At 38.0% G+C, this 25,998-nt stretch overlaps 1 protein-coding gene and 1 long non-coding RNA gene across 5 annotated transcripts in view; both read right to left on the bottom strand.

The window, feature by feature from the left end:
* Positions 1-5,810: 5,810 nt before the first annotated feature.
* Positions 5,811-25,998, bottom strand: part of usp25 (ubiquitin specific peptidase 25) — a 34,717-nt gene continuing 14,529 nt past the window's right edge. The window contains exons 11-26 of one of the 4 annotated variants that reach the window (XM_015341369.2): positions 25,494-25,621; positions 25,038-25,133; positions 22,457-22,618; positions 21,847-22,058; positions 21,340-21,410; positions 20,765-20,993; positions 20,132-20,341; positions 19,709-19,848; positions 18,663-18,776; positions 15,638-15,733; positions 12,522-12,700; positions 11,210-11,288; positions 10,463-10,542; positions 8,113-8,236; positions 6,984-7,179; positions 5,811-6,491 (exon numbers count right to left, since the gene is read on the bottom strand). In XM_015341369.2, the coding sequence (XP_015196855.1) occupies positions 6,319-6,491; positions 6,984-7,179; positions 8,113-8,236; positions 10,463-10,542; positions 11,210-11,288; positions 12,522-12,700; positions 15,638-15,733; positions 18,663-18,776; positions 19,709-19,848; positions 20,132-20,341; positions 20,765-20,993; positions 21,340-21,410; positions 21,847-22,058; positions 22,457-22,618; positions 25,038-25,133; positions 25,494-25,621 (2,289 nt within the window). In that variant the 3' untranslated portion in view covers positions 5,811-6,318. The remainder of the gene's footprint in view (positions 6,492-6,983; positions 7,180-8,112; positions 8,237-10,462; positions 10,543-11,209; positions 11,289-12,521; positions 12,701-15,637; positions 15,734-18,662; positions 18,777-19,708; positions 19,849-20,131; positions 20,342-20,764; positions 20,994-21,339; positions 21,411-21,846; positions 22,059-22,456; positions 22,619-25,037; positions 25,134-25,493; positions 25,622-25,998) is intronic. The other 3 variants (XM_069189780.1, XM_069189779.1, XM_015341372.2) reach the window with 3 other exon arrangements.
* Positions 13,376-15,630, bottom strand: LOC138239163 (uncharacterized). The gene is made up of 2 exons (XR_011189594.1): positions 13,686-15,630; positions 13,376-13,576 (listed from the first exon to the last, which is right to left on the bottom strand). It is a non-coding gene; the product is annotated as an uncharacterized lncRNA (long non-coding RNA).

The raw sequence follows: 25,998 nt of genomic DNA on the forward strand, positions 1-25,998 counted from the left end.
CCCCAAGCTGATCAATTTAAGCCTGATGCAAAAAAGTGTGGGGTGACAAAACTTATAACTTATACGTTATAACGTGATATATAAGTGAGGAGACACATTATTTGTAAGTGTCTTTATTATGAATATTGGCACTTCATTTTATGTAAATATTTACAACTCTGAAAGGCCAAATTAATAGAATAAATTGAATAGAAACCATCTTTCCACCAGTTTAAACTAATTAAACTTATTAAATATTTAAATTGTGTATTTTTATCATAAATGATACTATGTTAATGTAATGTTATGTACTTTTTATTCTTTTTGCAATTACTAAACAAAGAACAGGGCTTCAAGTAATACTGAAAGTGCTGCATGATTCTGCCTAAATTAAAGCTGCCGTAAGCCACTTAATTTAGTCATAGTGACAGTTTTGTTTTTGGATAAAAGGATGGAATGGGTTAATCAAATGTTTGCATTTTCTTACATTTTTTCAGGTCATTAAAAATGTGATAAACACACTTCAAAAATACTGAACACTTCAAAAATGTCTTTTAACCCATTTCACCCATTAAACTTTTTTCTCAGTTTCGAGGGACTGCCTGCCAGTTTGGGATCTATAGCTTTATCCCTGAGTTGTTTCGAAAGCTAGTCTTCAAGGTTGAATCTTTGCTTGAAATGCACTACCTGCCTGAAGCACATTACAAATACAGATGTAGATACACATAAATTAATTAGGGTTTGCCACACTAAAAGGGTTTGAATACTTATAAAAGCTATGGGTTTTCCATTTAAGTATACTTCATTTTTAGCTTTTTTTTTGCTTTAAATATATAGGTTGTATATAGAACGAATATTAATTGCTACTTCTAAGTGTCATGACTACAGTGCAGGAAGATCTGAATACTTATGCAAGACACTATGTACTGTATGTGAAGAGTTTCAGTTAAGAGTAATACTACACACATGTAGTGCACTGCAAATTAATAGAAGAATCTCAATTTCAAAATTAAAAAAAATGGAGTCAAGTATTTGGAAAAATGCCTTTCACTTTTTGTCACAAAATGTTACAATACTCTTGTAAACAGCAGTAATGAAAACTTAATTTCTAATGTTTCAGCAATAAACCTTAGTCTTAACAATAATAAACCTTTATAATAAACTAAGCTAAGAACAATTTAAAATGGCAAACAACAGTTAAAACTTTTCTGAAAAAGTTAAAACTAAATTTTAAACCTAAAGTATTGATTACTAAAACATTCTAAATGAAAGCTCATATTAAATTCACATAAAACTACATTCATGCAATTCCCCATGTTAATCTTATAAACTAGAAAAAATACAGCAATAACATGACATCATCAAATACGTAGCATCTGTTAAAATTTAATTTGATTTTTGTAGTTCAGACTGTCAAAACTCACATGGATGAGTTTTCTGCGCTACAGACTAGGCAGGTGGGATGAATCTAGCTAATTAAGCCTCTCCCTGCCCCCTGCCCAAGTACCCACTACCCAGCATCTGCATCTCAACGTAGTCTTGTTTCTATATTGTAATGAACACTCCTGGTTCTGTGCCAGCTGTGTGGAGAATGACAGGCTGGAGAGTTTCATTACAGTGGGGTGTGCTAATCATGAGAAAGAAAGAATGATTTGTGTTATTTATTTTAACTGATTACTGTAAGTCTGTGATTACTGTTGTTTCTTTTAGTTAATCAATAATATTATTTAAGCTTGAAACCAATATGTTAGTAATTTCATTATCATATAAGGGAGGGTTACTTACTGTATGTCTTTTACCATACATCCTATTTACTGCAGTACATTATGCGATGGTACTGGGGTGAACCTGGTTAAATATGCGCTGAACCCTCCAGAATATCAAGACCCTACTCTATACATAAAAGTACTTACCACAGGCACTTTAGAAGATCAATGTTCTAAATTAAAATAATATAGTTGTAATATTTTTAATGTTCCAATGATTAATTAATACATGTAAGGACCACTAAACTAGGTAGTGAGCTGAACTAGTATTAAATAAAAGACAATGAATTTAAAGAAATTAGTAGGCCATATGAAAAATACATTATCCAACTAAAAAACTGTCATGGTCTAGAACAGGAGATAAGAATTTTTAAATAATGACATTTTTGCAGGAAAAATAATCTGCAGATCTACATATTAAAATAAGCAATGACAGCGCACTGTAGTTGCACATTAAAAAAAATGTAGAGTTGTGCCTTTTTTAAAATGTGTTACATCAAGTCATTGTTAAGAGTCCATTGATATTAGTCCTGCCACCAGTGTGAGCACAAACATTTCGTAAAAAAATACATACACTTTATGTTGCCGCTGAGAAATTAAAAATGTAGAATTAAATGAAACATAATACAGTAACCTGAAAATGTATAGCTTTAATGCAACAGCTTTAATGGTACATTTAGCTCACTTTTTAAATAGGCCTGTTATTTCAAGACTTTCTTTTTGTTTTAGATTCTTATTACGATTCAAAGTTGGAGTTCACGGCAAAGGAATTTGGCTTACCGAAGATATTTTTCTAGTTTTACATGCCTGCAATCTGATTTTCATTTTTCTTTCAGAAATATATTAACCACAATGAACTCAGTAACCCCTATACAAACAAGACAGCATGTGGTTTACAGATGAATGTGACTTGCTAGGCTTTCCTTAAATTAAAACAGAACTAATATCTACAATTGCGAACAGTCAATGATGTCAAGATGTCTTTCAAGCTTCAAGCATGTTTACTACCATTAAATACTATAGTAAAGCAACCTGTATCAATAAGGTTGTTATAGCTTAAGAATTTCTTTGTCTTCATAATATGAAAGCCATGATTTACCAAACAAAATCTCTCTTATTAAACTATGAATTAGATATTTGAAGAATGGATGTTAGTTATAAGGAACAATAAATCAGAATCAGTAACTGAAATCTGATTCAGTTTTACCTTTAATGCAATTGACTGTCTTCAGAACTGAAATGATTTTTAGTGAGAAATATATTTTTTAAATCCCAAGAACATTAATTGAGCCCTCACAAAAATAAACTGATGTACTGTACTGATATATAACTGTGATAGTACCTTAATTACACTGACATTATCCAAATATAAATAATGTTGCTGCTTCTGTTAGAAAAATGCAGATACTGTACTGTTTTAAAATGTTGACAAGGAAGAGTTTTTTTAATACAAAGAAGTTTCAATTTAATAATGAAAATGCAGAAACCTGTACAATCACATCATCTTCAACAACCACTTATCCAATTCAGGATCACATTGGACACAAGGCAGGATACACCCTGCATGGGACACCAGTCCATTGCATAGCACACACACAGAGACATGCACACCCTGACACTGGGGCCACTTTTACAAAAGCCAATTCAGCTGTCAGTATGTCTTTGGAATCTGGGAGGAAACTGCAGTACCCAGAGGAAACCCATGTGAATGTGCAGAAAGCTTTATAAAAAAAATTACTGACAGAGGTTGCTGCCTGTTTGTTGTCCATTTTCCTAGAGGTACTTTAGTACAATGTAGCATTTTTGCTTCTATGATAAATTCTATCAGATTCTCAGAGATCACATTATCCTTTTCCCCACATTTAACAGTTGTCATCCAAGTGTAAATGTATCCTTAGTTTACTCTGTTTTAATAATGGATCAAGTAACATTTTGTAACTTTAGGCCTTCTGTGTTTTAAAGCTCCTTCCTGACATTTTATTTTTGGCAAGAGGATTTATAATTCCCTGAGTAAAGGAAGGATTTTAAGTACAATCTAGACTGCAGACAGAAAGGGCATCTTTATACAAAGGGTGATGGACAGGTAATGTCATGAATTCCCACACTCATACTGGATTTTGTGGTTTAAGTATCAGTGCAGTGAAACCCACATCCTTGCTGTGTTTGCTGAAATATTTACACAACAGTACAAAAAGACCTGGAATCAATTAACCAAGTGTGGCTTACTCGGCAATAACCTAAAGAAGCTTTGTTCTTCATAGCTTTCTTAGCTCTTGCTGTGAGTTTGAGCAATATCTCAAACCGATTGGGTTTCACACCCTTGTGATGTGGTTCACGAAGTATAACTTGGTCTGTGTTGCTTTGCCCCCCTTGTGTGAACACCTCTAAACCTTAACCATCAACACTTACATAAATGTTTAGCAGGGGAAAGGTCATAACAAGGGAATCTGTTATCCAGAAATCAAAGGCTTTATTTAAGATATAGTACCGTGCCTTTTGGACATCCATATGCAAAAAGTGATTTAAACGTCGGGGGCTTTTCTTGCATTCTACAATAGAGATGCATCTACAGTGGCAAATCATCCCTGGAAGAGTTTATATATTGTGATCATACTTCCATACTGCCTTAATTGTTTTGAGCTTTTTAGTTAATAATTATTATTTATCAATTTTAGTTATAATTAATTATTAATTATTAAGATTTATTAATTATAATTATTATTTATAACTATTATAATTATTATAACGTAAAAATATTCCATCTGAAGTAGTTATGTCACTGACTTAGGAAAGATAGCTGTTTTTGTGGGATAGCATTTGAAGAAAACTGAAGTTGTAGTATGAAATGGTCCCAACAGAATCAACAACTCCTGATTCTACTCAACATCTTTTCTATTTTTTCCATGGAGAATACGTCTACCCCTCAGCTGTTTCTGTTTCATGGATATGGTTCTTAATGCTGCACATAAGAATTAACCCCAACAGTAAAATGTTAGTCATTTCCATAGTGGCACAGGTGACAGTCACATTTATACATTTCTGAATATTTCTACCATTTTCACTACCTATTTATTATTGACTATAGTCATTTGAAAGTTGCAAATGTTAATTTTTGCAAAGGAAATTAATCTGGGTTTGTGGCTCACTAGTATGGAAGAACACAAAAACAAGGTGACTTTCTTTAGCGTCGATATGGGATAACACAAACAAAGGGCTCCTGACAGCTGAATGTTTCACATTCCTGTATTAAAGTGTCAAAAGGTTTCATAGACATTACCTGATACCAAGCAATTCATTGTGCAGCCTGTATCTTATTATAATAAACACTAAGTGGCTAAAGAGAACAGACATTGTAGTTTTTTTTAATTACTCTCCAAAGCTTTTCGGCAATGGGATTGCTTGCCTCTTCACTAATATCGTTTTAATTAAAACCGAGAGCTCTACTGCCCAGGGATTGAACGGCTCTGCTCTTGGCAGTAAGGGTGGAATAATCAATACAAACCATCACTGCAATACTGGGATAAGAAAACGAGAGGAGAAAGAAACTAACTGAATACAGAAAAAAAAAAACTTTGTGACAAAGAATAAAGGGCATGGGGTTTCTCTGGATCATAAAATAAAGACCTATTGAATGCCTGAAGTGTAATCAATGGCGGACCTGCATAGTGCCATCTTTTTTTACAAAAAGGTGAAAGCACCTCTGGCAGTCTCCGAGAGTTTTTTCAAATGGCCAAAGATAAACTTTTAGAGTGAATAATTGCAATATTTTAACAGATGGCGCCTGGAAGTGTAATGTTGCAGTGTTAGCTTCATTATTGCTTCTCTACACAAATTTGTTGACTGCTGAACACAAATTTGAAAATAACCACCCCTAAATTAATTAAACAAAACTTTGACAGTACTCTTGCTACTGTTGTTCATCATTTTAATCAGCAGGATTTCTCAGCTCATAGAAGAAGATGGAAACCTCAGCTCAGCTCCATGTTGAAAATGTAGACGCAGCAGAGTAGAGTAGAAAATGCAGGAAATGTTTTGGAAATACAAGATGAAAAGAAAAACAAAAAATTATCATCAGGCCAAAAGAGCCATAAATAAAATTTTATTCTTTCAGGTCATTCACAAGCCACATTGCGCCCTGGCACAATGCCACAGCACCTAACACTTTCCATTGAACTGTAGTTGTCTGATCAGCAGGGACCCCATCTAGATATAAAGCCATTGATAAATCTTGAGGGTTTTTTCCATTTGAAATAAAAACATGATAATACTGAAACAGATTGGTGGCAGAGCAGCAGCCTCTTTCTTTTCATTTGCACATGGAAAAACCCTTCAACCCGTCTACAGAAAGCTGGAGCAGCATGCACCGGATCACTCAGTCACTGGACTCTGGTTTCAGCTTGTTCAGTCCTGTTGCAGTTGCCTTAAAAACAATAAGTGTAACAATAATAATAATAATAATAATAATAGTAAAACCTATAGCAGCCAAAAGAAACTGAAAAGCAACCCTTGGTTAAAGGAAGGCGTGGGTTAAAAGAGAGGTCCGTGGATGAGTGTTTTGGGCAGGTGGTGCTGCTCATCTCCCATCAGCAGGTATCCGACTCAGGGAGGACATGACGCGGCTGAATCGCTCACACAGTTCAAGAGTGGAGTAGGAGGGCAGCTTTGGTGGCTCACGGAAGCTCCTGATCTCAGTGGAGCAGTCCAAAAGCTTGGGGAGGAAGTCCGTGAGCTTCTCCTGGAGGCTGGCTGTGAAGGACAGCAAGAAGTGTCAGAAAGCAACAATGTTCCCAAGCACTTCTTCGCAAACTGATGCTGCTGTTGGGCAAGTGCCCCAAGACTGACTTACAAACATAGTGCCACTTTAACAGCTTGACGGAGTACACTTACAATCCCGTGCTTTATTAAAATCACCTCCACTCTCCCACTGCTCCACTCTCCACAGGTATAGTCTCTAAGACATTCCAGTAATTCAATCTATGTTATCCTAACTTTAAAACTTTTCAACAGACAACAATATGCTATAACATTTACAGTATATAGGAGTTTGTTTTCAGTGAGGTGAGGTGGCACATGTTCTTCAAGGGAAATCACACATTTCCACTGGGAAAGTCTATTAATGTTACTGGTAGTTCCCAACATTTTAGCCAGTAAATGTACAATAAAAGTGCAGCTGTAAATGAGGCTTCAATCTGCTTTTCCAAAAGAGTAGCTCAGGATTTTTATGCTGAAAGGACTTACGCTCCATCTCCTGGCCCAGGTAGGAACACCAGCGGTTTCTCATGTCTTCCACAGCCACCATGTCCCTCTCCTCCTGCTCATTCACCAGCAGCAGGGGAATACACGGCACCACCAGCTCATTCATGATGCTCAGGCCGCTGTTCACCTCCTGCTCATCCCCAGACTCAAACAGCACTGCTGCATGTTCATTCAGCTTCTGCAAATCAGGGGGTTTTTCACTCTTCTACAGGACTACCGCAACGTACACGACCCTAAACACACATGCACTCAACCTATGTCATGCACAGAAAACATGCAACTAAACTGCTCTACTACATTTGTTCCTTGCCTCTGGAATTCTGCTCTTGTAATGATGCATTTCATTAAGTAATTGGACCCTGCACCTTGAAAATCCTATTTAACATAACAGAACAAAATGTTATGTTAATTTATGGGCTAATTCAGCCACAGGTCACCAGAACTCTCCTGTGGGGATCTGGTCAAAAAACAGGTCAGTAAAAGTTCCAAACATCATAGGTAAGAACTGAAAAGTGCTTATTAACAAGGCTTTGACACCTTGCTCACATGATACCTATCTCTTGCCTTTCATAAATACTTATTTTACAAGACCTCTGATGTCACTGTTCCACACCTTTCATCAGCAATTAATCTGCAAACTCTACCTCCAATTTTAACCCATGACAATGTGTCCCAGCCTTTCAAAACACTGAACACAGGATCACTCTACACACAGCCCACATCTCCTATCAACAGCACTGTGCCTGTAAAGAGGGACTGGGAAAGAAGCCAGTGTCTGTGCAAATTATGCTCAAAGCTATAGTATGGTTCAATGTATGAATGTTTAAAAAATTTAAAAGCAGTATTTGTTTTAACAGTAATGCATCTAATTTTGCAGCAATAAACTACAGTACTAACAGTTTTTTCAATGCTTGAATAAATATACTACAGTACTCTAGTAATGCACCATGTTATTTAAAAATTTAATTAGAAATTTCTGAAATATCCAGATGCTTTTTCAGCCCCATTGGTGCCACCTTAACAGGTTGGCAACCCATGCCAGGAAATATGGACTGAATAGAAGATATTATTTTTCAATGAGGCACTTCCATGGCACTTATGCTGGACTCACCAGTAGACACTCTCTCCTGTAATGTGCTATCAGCTCCTCATCGTGGCCTCTGTAGGGACCTTTTGATAGTAGCTCTTTATTGTACTGATAGGAGTAGATCAGATACATCAAGGCTTCTACGTAGCTAAAAAGATAAAAATCCAGGCTTTACAAAACAGTGAATGAAATTATACAAGTGACAGTTATTACAGCATTAAAATGCAGATGACCAAGAACCCTTTCAAAATGAGTAGCAAAAGTTTTTATTGCATTTGTATAGTATTTAGTCAACAAACAGCTTGATGAACAGAGCCATGACAGAATCATATAGAGACCTTCATGCAGGTAGTGGCCAATAATTGTTTAGATTTATAAAGTGGACTTCAATTTGCTTTATATGTTTTTGCTTTATACGTTTGGGTTGTTTGGCACCAGTTATGTGATGTGTCACTGAACTGACTTGTGCAGAGCTCCACTGCGTCATATCACCCCTGCATCTGCCAAAGACACCACACCATCAGTGGTCACATACCTGTCACCTCTCTTTTAGAAAATATTTTTATTTTATATTAATCAATATCCAATAACCAGAACCAATATCATTCTTTAGTTCTGCTGGTTATAATATAAGATTGATGCCTTAGGAAAATAAAGAACAATTTAAAATGTCCTCTACAGCAATTGGTGATAGTGAGCTAAGGAATATTAAAACTCAGCAACTATGGTACAAAAAGATCTAGGAGAAGCTTAAATAGACCTTTAGACCAAAGGAAACTGTCTATATAATTCATGCCCGTGAAAGGGGAATCTAATTCTTAATATTGTAGCCTAGACAGAAGCAAACTTGGAGGATTAGTTTAAAGGGACACAAAGGTGCCTAAGGTGACAGCTATTGATTTAAGACCTGAGTGATTTGATTTTTATTGTATAGAAGGTACGTAACTACACAGTGTTGCCTAGGCCTTGATAAAATTGCCCTTCATTACAGTAGTGTGATAGCATGACAGAGAAGAGTGCTAAACAAAGCCTTCATATTCATCATCTCAGGCTGTTCCTGAAGAGCTCTTTACAGTGGCCTGTTCTCACTATCTGTTGCCTTGCAGTACAGATCAGTAAACCACAGAAATTCCAACGATCCTCCAAAAATCTTTGCTATGCTAACAATTTGTGTGCTCTTTGGGGAAAAAATCAGTAAATTAAAAAAAAAGTTCCTAAAACAATTTCATGAGACAAGATGTACATATGCACTTAAAAGGTATATCCTAGGCTGAAACTCTGGGACAAGTTACAGAAACAAAATGTCTTCAAATTTCCAACACTCCTATATATGGGGGATACAAAAAAATGGCAATTTATTCAATGTCACATTCAGCCTCCCAGAAAGGATGTATTTAGCTCCTGTTTAAATGGTGATGCCAGTTGTTTGTTACAGCCAAACAAACCTTTTGTGCAATGTGACATTACAATCTATGCATATGATACATTTCTTCTGGGTACAAATACTAGTAGCCCATCTAACGATGCACAATTCATTAATAATCTGATTTAAAAAAACAAATCTAATACAGCCACATGCCCTTCATCAGAACCTATATTCAGACAAGTGTCTTTTTATTAATACCTTTTTATAAATATGTGCAGAACTTGAAAGCTGAGTGCATGACATATTTGGATTAAGCTGCTATAACAATAAAACAAAATAAACTCTTTCTGTTAATGTACTGTAAATTCACAATGGAACTTTTGATCAAAATAAGCTTCTAAAGATCATCCAATAAAATTTGTTTACAGAACAATACTTTTCCTCAGGGGCAAGATCTCACAAGATTTCCGTTCCAAAATGTTTGGAGCTCCCAAGAAATGTGTAAGTCTCAAAGCTGATGCTGCCACCTGCAGCTTATTATGGGAATGACAGGCTGAATATACCACCTAGATTTGCTAAACATCATTTGGCCTCCATATTATTAAAAATTTGGAGGACTAAAATGTCAGTCAGCAGCAGCACAATCTATGTACTTCCTGGAACAGAAAATACTAACTATTTTTACTCTATGATTGTCTGAAACCTGTAAAAAAATTGAATATATTCATCACTTAAAATGCACATCAGCGGGCATGCTTACCAACTAGCAAACTTGTAATGTGCCAATTAACACCTGCAAAACTGAATTACTGGAAGGGTGTGTTTCAAATTCAAGGCATGAAGCACAGGGAGAAGTCCTACACAGCAGTAAAGAGTAAAATAACAAAGAAAAAAGTAGTCAAAAGCATAATAAATGAATATTTATTATACTGAATTTGAAATTTGACAGCCCTGGTCAAATAACAAGTGTCCCTAGCATGTAGATGGGGCATCAGGGGGCAGACTCACCACTTCTTCTGAAACAGCTCCAGGCCAATCATGAGATAAATGGTTGTTTCCCGGAAGTTGCGGTAGTCCTGGTGCCACATCTACAAAAGACAAAAAGATGTTCCAATGACTTGAAAACCTGTTGTATATTACACACACTATGGCTTAAGAAGAAATAACAATAATCTGCTCCGCTGATTTCTTTTAAAAACTGGATTCTTTTTAAATAGTTTAAAGCTAAGCTACTAGATTTGAAATGTTCTGTATGTCTGTGAAACAGAGAATAAACAGCATCTCCAGTTTGAAATGAAAATAATGTGCCTTACCTAAACTGCAAATAAAGTACTGCTTATTAAAGCTGTTCTAAAGACAAAAATGCATTCAGAACACTACTGCTGAAGGTTCTTGTAGGTATTTGTGTATCTTATGTTGGTAGTCATACGAATCAATTTACAAACCACATTTAAGAAAATGACCAGTGAAAAATATTGATATTCAAATGATTAAATAGGAGTTTGTTTGTAGAGGAAATAAATAGGTAAGTATTAACTGTGCATTTCCTAAGACTTTATACCGCTGCTCTGTGTAAAGCAATATAACGTCACACAGATTTGAAAAAAGTAATTAGATATAGTATTCACTTTATTTCAATATCTTTTCTCATTTTGTTTAACATAAATAATAAGTACTTGTAAGCATGTAGAACATTTACACCAGGAGAAATAAACCACAACTTAGGGTGCCTATTTTAATTTTAAAAATGCTGACCTCGTATTCTTCCATATTCACTTCATCGGGCTTTATAAGTTCTAGTTTTGCACGTGCAACTCTCATGATGTTCTTACATCTGAAAGAAAAACAAAAACATTAGGGATAAAGCACTGGGAATAATAGAAGCCTGCGGGGAAGGCAGTACCACTTAGCTTACATTTGACCATTTTAATCATACTTCCTTAGCAAGTTCCTTAGAGGGCCTAATTTAGCATCACCTCCCAGATCAATGACAATACCCTGTCCTTAAAATAATGGAATGAAAAATACATGGACATAAATATGGACAAAGTTAAAGAGTGACTTATCTTGGCAAGAGAATATAGAAGAGGCAGTTCTTAATTCATATCAGACTGCCTGTTCTTTCTAAGAATTATATGCTCAGAAAGAAAGATACTGCTAACTGCCAATATTCAACTATACTTTCTTAAGTTCACAATTGCGGTGAAAGACTTAAAATGTTCATCTAAGAAAAGTTTTTTTCTACACACACTGGGGCTTTTCAAATGTAGCCCAAAGTATTGAGACATAAGTTATTATTTATTTGTTCTAATAGGTACATTAGCTATAAATAGCTATTGGTAAGCACATGCAAATGAAAGTCTTAAAGAGTTTGAGTTACAGCTGGACATTACTGAGAGACCACATAAGAGTCAAAGTCACCGAATGCTTTTCAGAGCAAAGCCGGGTAAATTCTGACCCACACACTTGGATGAAGTAGAACACAAATCAGTCTTTAATATGAATACTATGTGGAAGGTTAAACAAAAAGTACAAAACATCATATTTCCATGGGACATTCTCTTGTTTTCATTAATTATCCAATGCACTTATTTTATTTGAAAAAATTGAAAAAACTCCTTAAAGCTACAAATATGATACAACACACTTGGAAGCCATCATCTGAAACAAAGTGGAGCTCTCCATTTCAGATCCTCACCAGGTGAGCCTGCACGTGCAGATGGGATTCATCTTAAGCAAACAGTCTGTGTGCAGTTTTCCACTCCACAAACACATCCTAAGAGTCACCCAACGGGTTTTAGCTTTCATTTAACTCATATATCCACTTCTTTTAACAATATGGCAGCTAGCACTGCTCCTTGTTAGCAATCAGCAGAGCACCATTAACACGGGTTTACTGTGAAGTAACATCCAGCAGCATCACAGGCCAAAGAAAACCTTCTAACGGCTAAATTGGTTGAATTTTTTTATATATAAAAAGATATTAAAATGAAAGTTGTTAGTGAGCAATATGAATAAGCCTACACCAACTGAACTTGCAAAAAAGCATTATTCCGGATGACTGTACCTCTCGTCAAAGCCCAGGTTGCGGTCGGCAAACTGTTTGAGGAGGGTCCTCTCCATGATCTTCTTGGGGGCCTGGTTCTGGATGAAGTAGACAATGATGTGTCGCAGCCGATAATCATCCTCCGGTGGCGTGTCCTCCTGTGCAAACCGCAGCAGGCGGGCGTATTCCAATTTGATCGCCTGCGGGGAATAAACTGCCGTCATGTTGAATTTTCCACCACAAAGCAGTCAGAGGTCATTCCCTGCTTCCAGAATGACCCTGTTTTAGGTAAGGGGCTCTGCAATTCTTGTCAGTGAAGATCATCAATAGAGTTTCACTTGAACATACTTTCTGTTTCCAATTACAATTTCTGTTCCTTAGCCAGAGCCCAGGCAGCAGACTTTATTAGGTCTGTTTCTATTTGTCTGGCTTATTACTTAATTAGTATTTAAATGCAGTATTAAATGACCAGTAAATTCACTGAAAGAATTATTCTTCTTTTCTGTGGAATATGCAAAAAAGGCCTTACTATCCAAACCCAAATCATAATTAAAGAAGCAGTTCTTTTGCAACACTGTGGTTTATATCTTTAAACCAAACATTGCAAAGGTATTTACTTTTATTAACAAAAAGCACATTGTAATTGCTGTGACACATGTTACTATTTAAGTGTTGTAATAGAGACTTAAACCTTGAGGGGTTCACAGAGACCTATCACTGGAAACAGTGTACAGATGTAGTGCACATGCTCCATCATCACACAACGCAAGTGCTCTGAAGCTTCTGAGAGTCTGGAGCAGTTCAGCTTCCCACACACACAAGAGCCTGTTTGGGCATGAGGCAAGATGCCTTTGACAAAAAACAACAACGGTTGCTTTGTATCTTCAAAACTGTATGAAGAATCATAAACAACAGGTTCATTTCAATACCTAAAACAAAAATGAAAAAGCAGACACACATGCATGGCTCTATAATCAAAGACAAAGCAAGAGTTTCCCTTGAGGAGATCACATACCCCTTCTCCTCTCACACACCTGAGCCAAGGCGAAGACCGACCAGTGCAGACATCTGTCCACCTACGTGCATAATGTCACACATGATGCCGTGGATGTGGAGAGCTGCAGCAGTGAAATCCTTCTCCATGACAGCATAGCTATACAGGTTACAAGACTTACACTTGGCCACATGTTTTTTTGCACTCCAAGGTGCTATTTTGATTTACGCCCATTTGAGATGAAATTTCCAATTGTTGATTCCACCTCTTCTTAAATATTGAAATCTCTTGCCCAAATAAAATCTCAACCAACACTTTTTTTTTGGCATATCAGGGTTGAATGTTTATCTTTTTGTAGCCTGCAATGCTTCCTGAATGCCAACTTCTTTCTCACATACAGTCTGAAGCAATTTATAATCAAAACTGATAATAAAAGTAGTAAAAGCTCTCTAACCCACTTACCCCCGATCCAGCACCAGTATCTTTGGTTGATTTGTGCTTGTCAGGTGAAGGAGACAGCTCGAAAACCCACCCAAAACCATAGGACAGCGAGCCAACAAAGATTAATTGTGCCAGTGGACAAGACATGACATTGTCCAAATCCTACCAGCAGAAACAGGTAATATCACTGCAATGTGATTGTCTACCAGCAGGTCTGCAACTTTCAGGACACACTCGCTGCACAGGTGGCCCTACTCGGTGACACAGGCAGGGTTTTCTAGCAACATGCAGCATGTGATTCCATCGTTATGTGCTTGTTGCTGTACAGCAGAAAATGTAATGTCAGTAACGCAAATAACCTGTAATTAATTTTCTGCCGGGGAAAAGCATTTAGAAGTAATTCGATAACGATAATTATCAGGATATAATTTTCCTCGATATAATTTTAACAAAAGTTCGATAAATATTCGATATATATGTTTATGCTTTGCGCATGATATGCGCATTCGCACAAAATACTGTGCGAGGGCGGGTGCGTGTTGCAGACCGGGCAGCTAACAGATTTGTTTAATGTATCTGCTGTTTGGAAAGTATTTGTTGTGTTCTTAAAATAAAGAGTTGTTTAATTTACCAATTAACTGTCTGGTTTCTTCAACTTTCACTCAGGAGAAAAAAATCGTTCTTTAAACTTGAAAGAAATAATGATTTGACATTTATCGCGATAATTATCAATATCGACTGATACAAAAATTTATCGTGATAATGTTTTTGGCCATATCGCCCATCCGTATTTAGAAGCATGTGATAAGTGACGTCCCAAGAAAATTCTTACATTTTTCAAAATATATGATTTATTTACTTGAATTTTATTTATATATTTGATACTGAGGACCATCAGTTTACCATGAATTGCCATTAAATATCAAGCACAACATTACTGTTTCAACGCTGCCCAGAAAACTGGTTCTTACAAAAATAACAATGTGGGTATCAAAATTATTTGTATATCTTCAGGTTACCGATCCCTACACATGGAAACAGAAATTACTTCAATTGCATTTTAAAGAACTACCTCAAGATTCTAATATTTACGCACTTTTGAACACAAACACATCTCACACATATATCTCTGTGCAGCAATTCAGAAAAACGATCCTTAATTCTCCACTTAATTAAGGCATTAAATAACAACAAAATCAAAACAGCTTGTCTGCATTAAAATCCTATACACACTTGCTTGCTTACACCATGCAACTTCACTTGTGCAGATTGTCTATACTACTTTCGGCAAGTGCCTAGTGCCACAAGACATGTGCCCCAAAATCTGTCAAGGTATGATGAGATAAAATAAAAAGGTAACAAGCAGAACAGACTGCAACATGCTCCTGTGACAGCCTTGGTTCACTTTGCATGCATTTATTTGGTGAGATGACTGACAGAACAAGTTAAAAGATACTAAACCTCAAAGCAGCCAGGCTAATCCTAGTTTTCACACCTGTCTTCATCAGATGTCACAATATATTTGTTTTGTTCTTGAAACCGGGCTTCAGAGATTATTTTAAAAAAACATATAGGAAATTGGAAAAGAAAAGTATATCAACACATGCCAAAACTGAAAACAGAATGCATCTGAATCATGCAGCAAAAGAAAAGCAAAAGTCTGCAAAGGAATGGAAAGAAAATGAAAAAGAATGACATGTACCTTGAAGAATGCAGCTTCAGGGCCACACCTGTCATACACACTCCTGGCTTTGCCAATGGCCATAATGATACCCTGCATGGTTGGAGTGAGCATGGCCTGCCCAGGGAGGGAAGTTTGTTACAATATAACTAGGGTACACTGCTTCTCACACATCAACTGTTTAAATCAGGGGTGGGGGACCTTTTTTTTTTTGCCAAGGGCCATTTGGATATTTATAACATCATTCGCGGGCCATACAAAATTATCAATTAAAAAATTAGCCTGTTATATTTGGTCAAACATTTAATTAACTCACCCCTAATGTGATAGTGAAAGCGGCTTGTTGTGATTCCAAACTGAAGAGCATTGATTTTATCCAGACGCATTTGGCCTCCCAATTCATTGAGTTTAACATGTTTTGAGCTGTAATGACGCTCCACATTGGCTTTTTTCATTACTGCTAATGCATCGCCACAAACTAGGCACACAGGTTTGCCTTTGACTTCAACCACTTAAGTTTTAATAACTATCCAGTGTGTGTCACCAGCGACACGATTATTTTGCTTTGATCGCTGTTCTAATCCTGCATCTTGGATTTGGAACATGTCCAACGTTCGTATCATCGACTCTTGAGGTCTTTTCTGTGTACTGTAATTTCCTTAATCTTCATCTGAGATTCAGTTTTTGCGAGGATTGTTGATCGTGGACGTGTGGATAAAGGTTGGATTGGAGTTATCGACTGTGTCGACAAACAAGTCGACAACATCGTCGTCAATTATCGGAGGCAAGGTCATCAACGTCGCGAGGAATCATCTCATCGCATCTCGTCTCATCATCACCGGATCGCCGTAGTTTCGCCACAGTGTGTTAACCCTTTCGCAACGTGTACGCTCCCAGCCTGCCTGGCACTGACTGTCCTCTGAGTCACCACAATACAGGCAGAAGATACATGCGTGTCTGTCCCGTTATGTACTCGTATGTGTCCTGTCTATCCTGTAATGGACGTTCCTTGCTTGTCCCTCAAAATTTATGTTATTATTATGATTCACTTATTATAAATGTATGTTGCTATGAAAAAATTTCCTAGATTTATTGAATTTTGAGTCCCGCCTGTGGTTGCCTTGGCAGGGCCAGACCAAATGATTTCGCAGGCCTTATACGGCCTGGGGGCCGTACATTCCCCACCCCTGGTTTAAATTAACAGGCTCAAAGGGTACCTCAGAAAGTAGCACTTTATCAAAGCTCTCATGCACACTGAAGTGCAGAGGCATGAGCAAGAAGCAACTTTGATTTGGGCTTGAAGCAGCAAGAGTAATATTCCATCCACTCAACACTTCATTTAGTTTAGAGGAGATCGTCTTGTAATATAAAACACTGAGCAATCTTTAGCAAACTTTCAGGAAAATTGCCTTTTAAATAAATTGAGCACTGGGTTGTACTAATTCTTTTGTGTTGTGATCTACAAGTCTTCTTTGATAATATAATTTAGCTTTTCTGTACTGTAAGCACACAGTGTTTTCCTGCCTCACAGATTCTGCTCACTCCAAAGGATATACAGTGACCTCTGGAGGTGCTTCAGAGAATTCAGAAACTGGCACTCCAAATGTGAAGAATAAATGTGGAAATAATTTTCATATCCAAAAATGCAGTTCAGATGTAAGATGGCTCATGGTTCATTTAAAACAGCACTAGGAAAAAAACTGGCATTCAAGAAGTGTCTTTTGGGTGTAAGGCAATATTACATATTACATATAGGGCGGAGCGGTGGCTCTGTGGCAAGGCCCTTAACCCTAACTACTCCAGGGGCGCCGTACAATGGCAGACCCTGCGCTCTGACCCCAAGCTTCTCTCCCTGTCTCTGTGTCTGTGTCTCCATGGAGAAAAGCTGGGGTATGCGAAAAGATGCATTCCTAATGCAAGAAATTGTATAGGGCTAATAAAGAAACATTATCATTATTACATATGTAGAAAAGCATATGTCTTGTAGTAAACCCTAAGGCAGTGGATTATTTTAATAATATTACAATATATTCACCCAGAGAAACTGACAGAAACTGTCTTAATAGTTGGACATTGTCAAAACTCTAAACTATATGCATACAATTATAGACGCTGTCAGACTTGGTATATTTGTGCTTTGAAGCACAATCTTATTAATCACTTGCAATTCAACACTTACAGTCAGTGAAAAACACCAAAGATAAACGCACAATTACGAAACATCAAGCAGACCTCCCAGCACTTGTTTAGCTGAATGGGAAGGGGCACTGGCTTGCCAATATACAGATGACTCCTTCGACTCGTCATAGCAACACCGGAACTTAAAAACTCCATGTATGGACCTGAGTGTGTGCAATAAAGTAAAGTAAATGATCTCCGTGAGTGCTGCACGAACGAAAATCTTTTTATAAGGCATCAGAAGCATTGAAATCCACCACAAACTACAGCAGCACACACTATGGTACAAGCCATTTGTGATTCCACAAAGGGTTCAGATAGAGTATTATATTTGAAAAAAGCAACTAACTCATGATAGCCATAACTGTTTGCTACACATTCACATGAGCAAAATATTCAGCCAAAAACAGCAATACCGGTGATACCAGTTGTGAAATGAAGGGGGCTCATTAGGAATATTCTCTCTCAGACACAGGCGCGTCTTACTCAAAACAGTACATACTACTTGATAAAGCACAGCATAAAAAAGCATAAAACATCCATTGCAATTAATTAGTTTAATTTAATTAATTTTAATTTAATTAATTAATTAACTTCGTTTTAAACAACTTTAAGGGACACCATCAATGTTTTGTTGAGGATTAAAATAGTTTGCAGACACTACAAACAAGCTCAGGTGCAGAGCTGCTAAGCGGTGCACTCTGGGGATGCAGGTGATCTCATCCTGGATTTCAAATCGGACAGCTGCAAAGTCTGTAGGAAACTAAAAGAACTGCAGAAGGTAACAAGAGTACTATAGCGTTAGCAAACAAAGTGAGAAGCTGTTTTTTTAGCTAGGTTCTTTCAGTTTTCTGCAGACGATAGCTACCTCATCGTCATACCCTCCCTCCTGTGACTCTATGACGAAGGTCCCCACGTGAGGTATGGCCACCTCTACAACACGCTGTGAGGGAAGGGGTGGGGTGGGTGTCTCAATAGCAGGCTGCAAAGAAAGAAAAGGCGTGCACAGAAGAAGCATGAACTAGAGACAGAGCAAGAGAGGCACAAATGGAAAAATATGCCACACCACGGACAGAAAGACAACACTGTGTGCAAACATCTGCCTGTTTTGAGTCCTTCTTAGACCTTCTCACTGAAAACTGACAATGAAACAACTTAAACCACAGAAACTTCATTCTTACACAAACCAGTCCCGAGCTCTTCTATGAAACATTAATTGTGAATGTAGGTTACTGTATACTTAATATTCACTTGCAGCCAAAGTGCTTAATATAACTTCATTGATTCAAAACAATCTGATAAATGATTGGGTTTGTTCACAACAGCTTGTGAATAATTTTAACTGAAGAACATTGTATTACCTTAGACTTAATTACTGTTTCACAGCACTTTTAAGCTCTTTCTAATTAAAGCATCGGGAGAGAAGAACTTTTCTTCATCCTAACATGACCCTGGAACAAACATATTGCTGAAAGTACTGAAGGAAAAAAAAATTCAAGTACACCAACTTCTCTTCACTTCCATAAAAAATACAAGAAAAACTGCTCCTTCAGAATGAAAAAAAATGTTCACGATTGAAGAATTCTTATTCAAGTGTTTCAGGAAGAGATATATTGATGGTCCTTTTTTCCCCCCCACACAACCTTGAAAAGCTGTCTCTTCCATGGCCAGCCGGCAGGTCTTTTCTACACAGCGCAGCACAAGAGCTGAGAGCCAGACAAAAGCTACTGAAACACTTATCTGTGCGCCCTCTCACCCTATGGAGGCTGGCAGAGGCCTCACTGTGTGTGGGGATTCAGTGAAATAAAACACACGCATGGCTCACTTCACACAGAGAGGAGAGCAAGCTGATCTAAAATCAGAGTAAAGCCCTTTTTTGTTTGTTCTGCACCAGAGGCAGCCGCGTGCTCTTACTGCATTCAGGACGGCCTCGGGGCTGCGCTCCTCGTGCTCGGTGGCGGCCTGTGAGATGGCCCTCTCCATGTCCTCCTGCAGGCGCTTGGAGTCGTCAGCGGGAGATGGCTGCTCCATGTACTCTAGGTCCTGGGGTAGGGCTGCAACACAGGTCACCCCGACACTGTCACCACTCACCTGCCCAAGACTCTGTGCTGAAACAGTTTCCAGTTTTTTACAGGTTTTATTTAAATCTATTTTAAGTGCTTTACTTTTTCATAATTACTTTAAAAAATTACACAAATCAATTTTTTTTTTGTATCATTATTTCTATCTCTATCACTTCTGATCTATTGCCTACTTGCTTTGGAAACACACCCATAGAAAACAAAGGTCCTCCCAGTGCCCTGCAGACAGCGCAGACCAGGCCTCAAAGCCACACACCTGTGGTTTCTGGAGGGCTGGGGTCCCGGGACACTGCCTGGGAGGCTGCTGCCGCCAACTTGTCCTGCTGTGCCTTCCTGGCCTGCTGCGTGTCCCACTCCTCCAGCTCCTTCTCAAACAGCTGATTGTCTTCCATCACGTATTCCTTCAGGTCTGGGGGCAGCTTGTCCAGCCCACTCAACATCTGGCCTGTCTCCTTGTCAAACTCCTCTACAAGGTCAAACACATGTCTACTGACCTCTTTTGAAAGTCAGAAGCAAAGAATGTGACACTTAACTTGTTCTAAATTTATGTCCTATGCATACTGAAAAAAAGAAAGCATTAATGCACCAAGAAATAATGTGTATTTCTTGCTGAATCAAAATTCAAAATTCTGATTTAAATTTAGCTAAGATTCTAAATATTACATCACGTACTTAAAATGGGAATGTTATTGTCCTTTCTAACCTGTGAAAAGTAAATTCATTAAGGATCAAACTTCTTTTTTCAAGTTTTAAAACATATCACCCCCTGACAGACTACAAGGAGTTGGCAGATGAACATGAATGATGCACTGTAAATGACCAATACTTCCCAAAAGTGAGCAGAATGAGCAGTCAATAGTAAACTCCTCATAGAACATTAGCACAATACCTTCAATTAGAAACGGCTTCTTATCATTGATGTACATCAGGCAGTAAGCACTGGCATTCCTGTAACCCCCAAATGAATCCCGCATGAGCTCCTCCCAGGATGATTTGGTGACGGAAATGTCGTTGTACTTCATCCACCTCCGGTGGTGAGGGTTGTAGATGTATGCCCAGTAGTGTCCTGCATTAGCCTGGCCCTCATGTACCAGGACTGCGTGCAATCGATAAGGGACCTGTAACATCACAGTGTACTCATATGTGGTCTAACAAGACACTGCAGGGAAGAAAACCTCATTGCTCAAAACTTGAATTACTGAGGGGGATTCTGTTCTTCAAAAATCCAATTAGACAATCAATTTTAACACATAATGGCACCAGATGTGTGATTCATAGTGATCCGGCACAATTTAATGAATGCATATTCCAGCAGCTGGGGAACATAAATGCCAACGTTTCTGCTGAAAGGAAAGTCACGAAAAATAACTAGGCTATCAATACAAACCCTTACACAGTAAGACAAATTAAACAGGGTCCCAACTATAAGGTTTTGATATCTGTAAAACCTAATTCACAACTCACTTGCATCATACTCTTGTCAGAGTACATCAGCTCTATAGTTCGATGTATCCTTGCAATGCTTCCCTGGAGATCTAGAAAACAAAGAAGTTTGAACAACAGAATGGAGACTCAGACAGACTAGTTTAAGATATATTGTAGACCTGTTCTACAAAAACATGAGCATTGAGTTTTCTGCTGTCGAGACCTTGGAGAACAGGAGATAAAAATCTGCCCATTTAGATGTTTTCCTAATGTAGGCAACTTCATTCCAAGCATATTTTAATAAGGAATCCCAAACAGGTCCCCATTTTCCCCAAAACCACAGCTAATGCCAACAGTCACTGCTTATCTAAATCTAAATAACATCTGCTCACTTCTTCAGATTGTGCTATGTTATGAAATACAGGGCTCCTGTCCGGGGCTATGACATGCCTCAGTGCATGCAGTCAGAATTAGTCAGGTGGCAAAGAATCTGGAAGGCATGCTGAGGGCCAGGGGGACAGCTTCCAGGGACAGATGAGATCATACCCCTGGTGTCATTCTCCACCTCGCTCCTCCAGCGATGCAGGCAGCTCTCCAGCACCCGCAGCTCCTCTTCAGTGATATGGCGGGGGGCGGGGTGCATGGGCAGGTCTGGGGGGATGCGGGACTGCGTGAAGGGCTTGTGAATTGGCACCCTGTGCTGAGAGGGGGGAGTCGCAGGTGTTTCAGGGGAACAGGAAGGGCCTTGATCTGCTGTGCTGCAGGTTAAAATGAAAAGAAAAGCTTTTGATGGTCGTGCTTTAAAGGTTTTGCAGTGTGAAACAAGAAAAGAATGAAGAACAGTGAAAGTAATGAATAATATCTTATTAACAGTAGGGAAAAAAAATTCAGGGTCTCAGAAGTAAAAAAGTCTCTGACTCATAGGTTTCAGCCCAAATACTTTCTGTCTGAGACAATTCAGGCAAATATTACACAATGCAGGCAAATATTAACAAAACAGAAGCTTTCAGATGGTGCCAGTAGTCTTACCCTGGGATAGTAAATAGGTTTTCATGACCCTTAGGAAGAATAAGTCTCTTTCTTAAAATGTATGGATGGATGAAAAGAAAGCTTACATGATTTATGAATTCTCCAGCCTGAAACTACAAACACTTGCCTTGGAGCTGGCTGTGGAGCAGTTGTGCCACCAGGAGGCGCTGTTGTGTCAATGTCTTCCACAGGAGAGGTACAGACAGGCTTACTGGAAGCAAACTCCATAGCATACTGAAGGACATCGGCTAAGGGGAATCGCTTAGGACCAGAGCCATAACTCAGATACCTGGAAAGAGAACAAGAGAACACTATAAAAATGGATATTGTAAATCTGGATGATTCATAAGATGATACAAAACTAAAAACACATCATTTAAACAAATCTCTAGTGCCTGATGGTACTGATGTTACCTGATGATACCATTAATAAATTGTGTGAGCCATTAATAAATTCCAGTAGTCAGTCAGGACAGGAGTACTACCCATTGACTTGAAAAGGGCTGGCACAGAGGCCATCCATAAAAATGGCATAATAACAGGTACTCATAGACCAATATGGTCTCACTTGGATTACATGTAAGGTTATATCGAGAAATAATTATTAGATATAAATCAGAAAACATTAGAATGGTCACAAAGGAAAGAATTCCATCAGCCCATATATTCCAATAGATAGTAGCTTACTGATCAAAGGATCTCATCCTACTGCTACTTGAAAGATCCCAGAATATCGGCTTCAATAACATGACTCACAAGTGGGAAGCTTGTTCTATCTAGAAGACCATCTGAATGAGACTGGAGTCCAGGTTATAGTCAACATGGATTTAGAAAAGGAAAGTCTTGCATAACTAACATATTGCATAACTATAACAAACAAGAAGCACTAAAGGGCAGATGATATGACATTACAATTTCAGAAGGCTTTTGATAAAGTTCTACATAAAATCTTAAATCTTAATTTGCAAGCCACAGGAATTCAACGTAATGTATATACCTGGATTAAGAAACAGTTAATGAATAGAGAACACAGAGTACAAAAGAGTAATAAATGCTCAATTTGGGGTGGTGAAAACTAGAAATAATAATAATAATAATAATAATAGCTTACACTTATAGAGCGATTTTCTGGACACTTCACTCAAAGCACTTTACAGGTAATGGAGACTCTCCTCCACCCCCACCAGTGTGCAGCCCCACCTAGATGATGCGACGGCAGCCATAGTGCGCCAGAACGCTCACCACACATCAGCTATCGGTGGTGAGGAGAACAGAGTAATGAAGCCAATTCATTAATGGAGATTATGAGGGGGCCATGATTAATAAGGGCCAGTGGGAAATTTGGCCAGGATGTTGGGGTTATACCCCTACTCTTTTCGAGAAACGCTCTGGGATTTTTAATGCCCACAAAGAGTCAGTACCTCGGTTTTACGCCTTATCCAAAGGATGGCACCTTTTTACAGTACAGTGTCCCCGTCACTACAGTGGGGTATTAGGACCCACATGGACCACAGGGTGAGCGCCCCCTGCTGACCCCACTAACCCCACTTCCAGCAGCAACCTTAGTTTTTCCCAAGAGGTCTCCCATCCAGGTACTGACCAGGTTCACACCTGCTTAGCTTCAGTGGGCTACCAGTTGTGAGTTGCAGAGTAATATGGCTGCTGTAGAGCACCACAAAGATATGAATTAGGACCAGTACACCACTATTTTTTCTCATTAAGATCAATGATTTACATGATTTACAAAGTAAAAAAGTAAACTAATAAAGGTTGCAATACTTACAGAGTGGGACAATTATATACTGTAAATATAGGATGAGAAACACCAAGCTTGTTATGAAAAGGACATTTACATTTAAATATTTACATTATCAAGACAATTAAAAATGTTGGTGTTATGTTCTGAAATTATACAATACACTAGTAAGTCCTCATTAAGGTCTTAATATTGTCTCCAATTTTGGACACAAAACATCACACAAAAAAGATATTTCTGCTTTTGAAGCAGTTCAGAAAAGTAGAACCAGATGTATGTCTGAATTTAAAGGAATATCCCACATTGATAGACTAAAAGAATTTGTCTTGAACTTCAAGTGTTTAGAGTATTATTCAACTATTTAAAGTCCTCAAGAGCACTGACAATATCAACGCAGTGAACTTCACAGTCAACAGCAGACCATGGCTCAGAGGGCCCAAGTCGAAGCCATAGAGAAGTGTATCTGAAACTGAGAACAGGCAGCACTGTTTTTGGTTCAGGGAGTCTGGAACAAGCTACCCAGCCATGCTACTGACACAGATACCCTGGTGTCCTTCAAGAAATGGCTGGAGGGATCCTTAGATCAATTCACTACCAACTACTAACTAGCAGAAAAGCTACTATAGATACGCTGAATGGCCAATTGTCATATATAAGTTTTCTTCTTAGTCTTTTCTGATGTTATTTAGACAATGCCCATGGTAAAAAACTGGTATTTAAAATGTAAAGAATACAGACAAGAGAAACAGGGCTGTTAGAGTCTAAACTAGCTGTTTTACAGAAAGCACAGGTTCAGGTCAAACAGGCTTTAACTTTTCCTTGCAACAGAATCACTGGACAAAGAGCTGGAGTGACAGAAACTTAAAGTCTAAAAACTTGTTAAAATTTGATTTTCAATTTAACTATTTTATTCTTCAACTAATCTTTTTTTTACCAAATCAAACGTATATACCTCTCCAAACGCTGCTGCAATACTGTCAGATGTTCCTTCAGCCGTCTGATTTCTTCACGTTTGATTCTGGTAACTTCTCTGTTCTTATCCATATACCTAACAGTCCAAAAATTCATAGAATTTAACAGTCCCAGAAAACCTCTTTATTCTGCATGTATGAGAACTAACACACTCTGATTTTCACAATTCATGCATTTTATAATATTGTTTCTAGATCTACTGCATTAAGGAAAATCTATTGCAGTATAAAATGATAAAAGTACAAAGCATGATTTAGTGTCACTTTAAAGCAGAGTTTCACATATTAGTCAGCAGCTACATGTCTGATGAAGGCAGGTAAGAGGAATGGAGTAGAATGTAGTGCTCAAGATATTCTGCATGCATCCTTGTTTTTTTAAATCAAGAAAGCAGTTGGAAAACCCTTACGTCAATGCAATTAAATTTATAATGACCTACCTATCCATATAAAGCATTGCAGGAAATTCAAGTTTGTGGTGTATCTTCTCTGGCCTTCCTAAGGCTTGATTGAACTCAAACCTGGAGAGTTCAAACGTCAGAACAGGTGGAAGTTCAGTAAACCAGTGCTACAAGGGAAAAAACAAACATGCTTCAAAATCAGAGGACCATATCCACACACCAAATTAAGATGATGTAGAAACATTTGATGAAGAAGATGCTCAAATCACAATATAAAAATGTTATTACCTAAATTCTCAGATGATATACTGGTGTTTAGCCCTTTTCCTTGTTTGAAACTTGGAACAGATTTGTTTTTACCTGCCAAATGCTGTAAATTAGTCAATTTTATAGCCGAAACAGCTGCTAATGCTCCACAACTACCAAGTACATGACGTAAGTGCAGGATGAATCCTAGAACCTGCAGGTTGCTGATTCACATCCAGACTGTGTTGGGAATGGCCAGCAACAGCACAGAGTCAAATGCCTTGGCCAGGGCTGCAAG

Source organism: Lepisosteus oculatus, chromosome 5 (genome assembly GCF_040954835.1).
Source record: "Lepisosteus oculatus isolate fLepOcu1 chromosome 5, fLepOcu1.hap2, whole genome shotgun sequence".
Taxonomy (NCBI): Eukaryota; Metazoa; Chordata; class Actinopteri; order Semionotiformes; family Lepisosteidae; genus Lepisosteus; species Lepisosteus oculatus.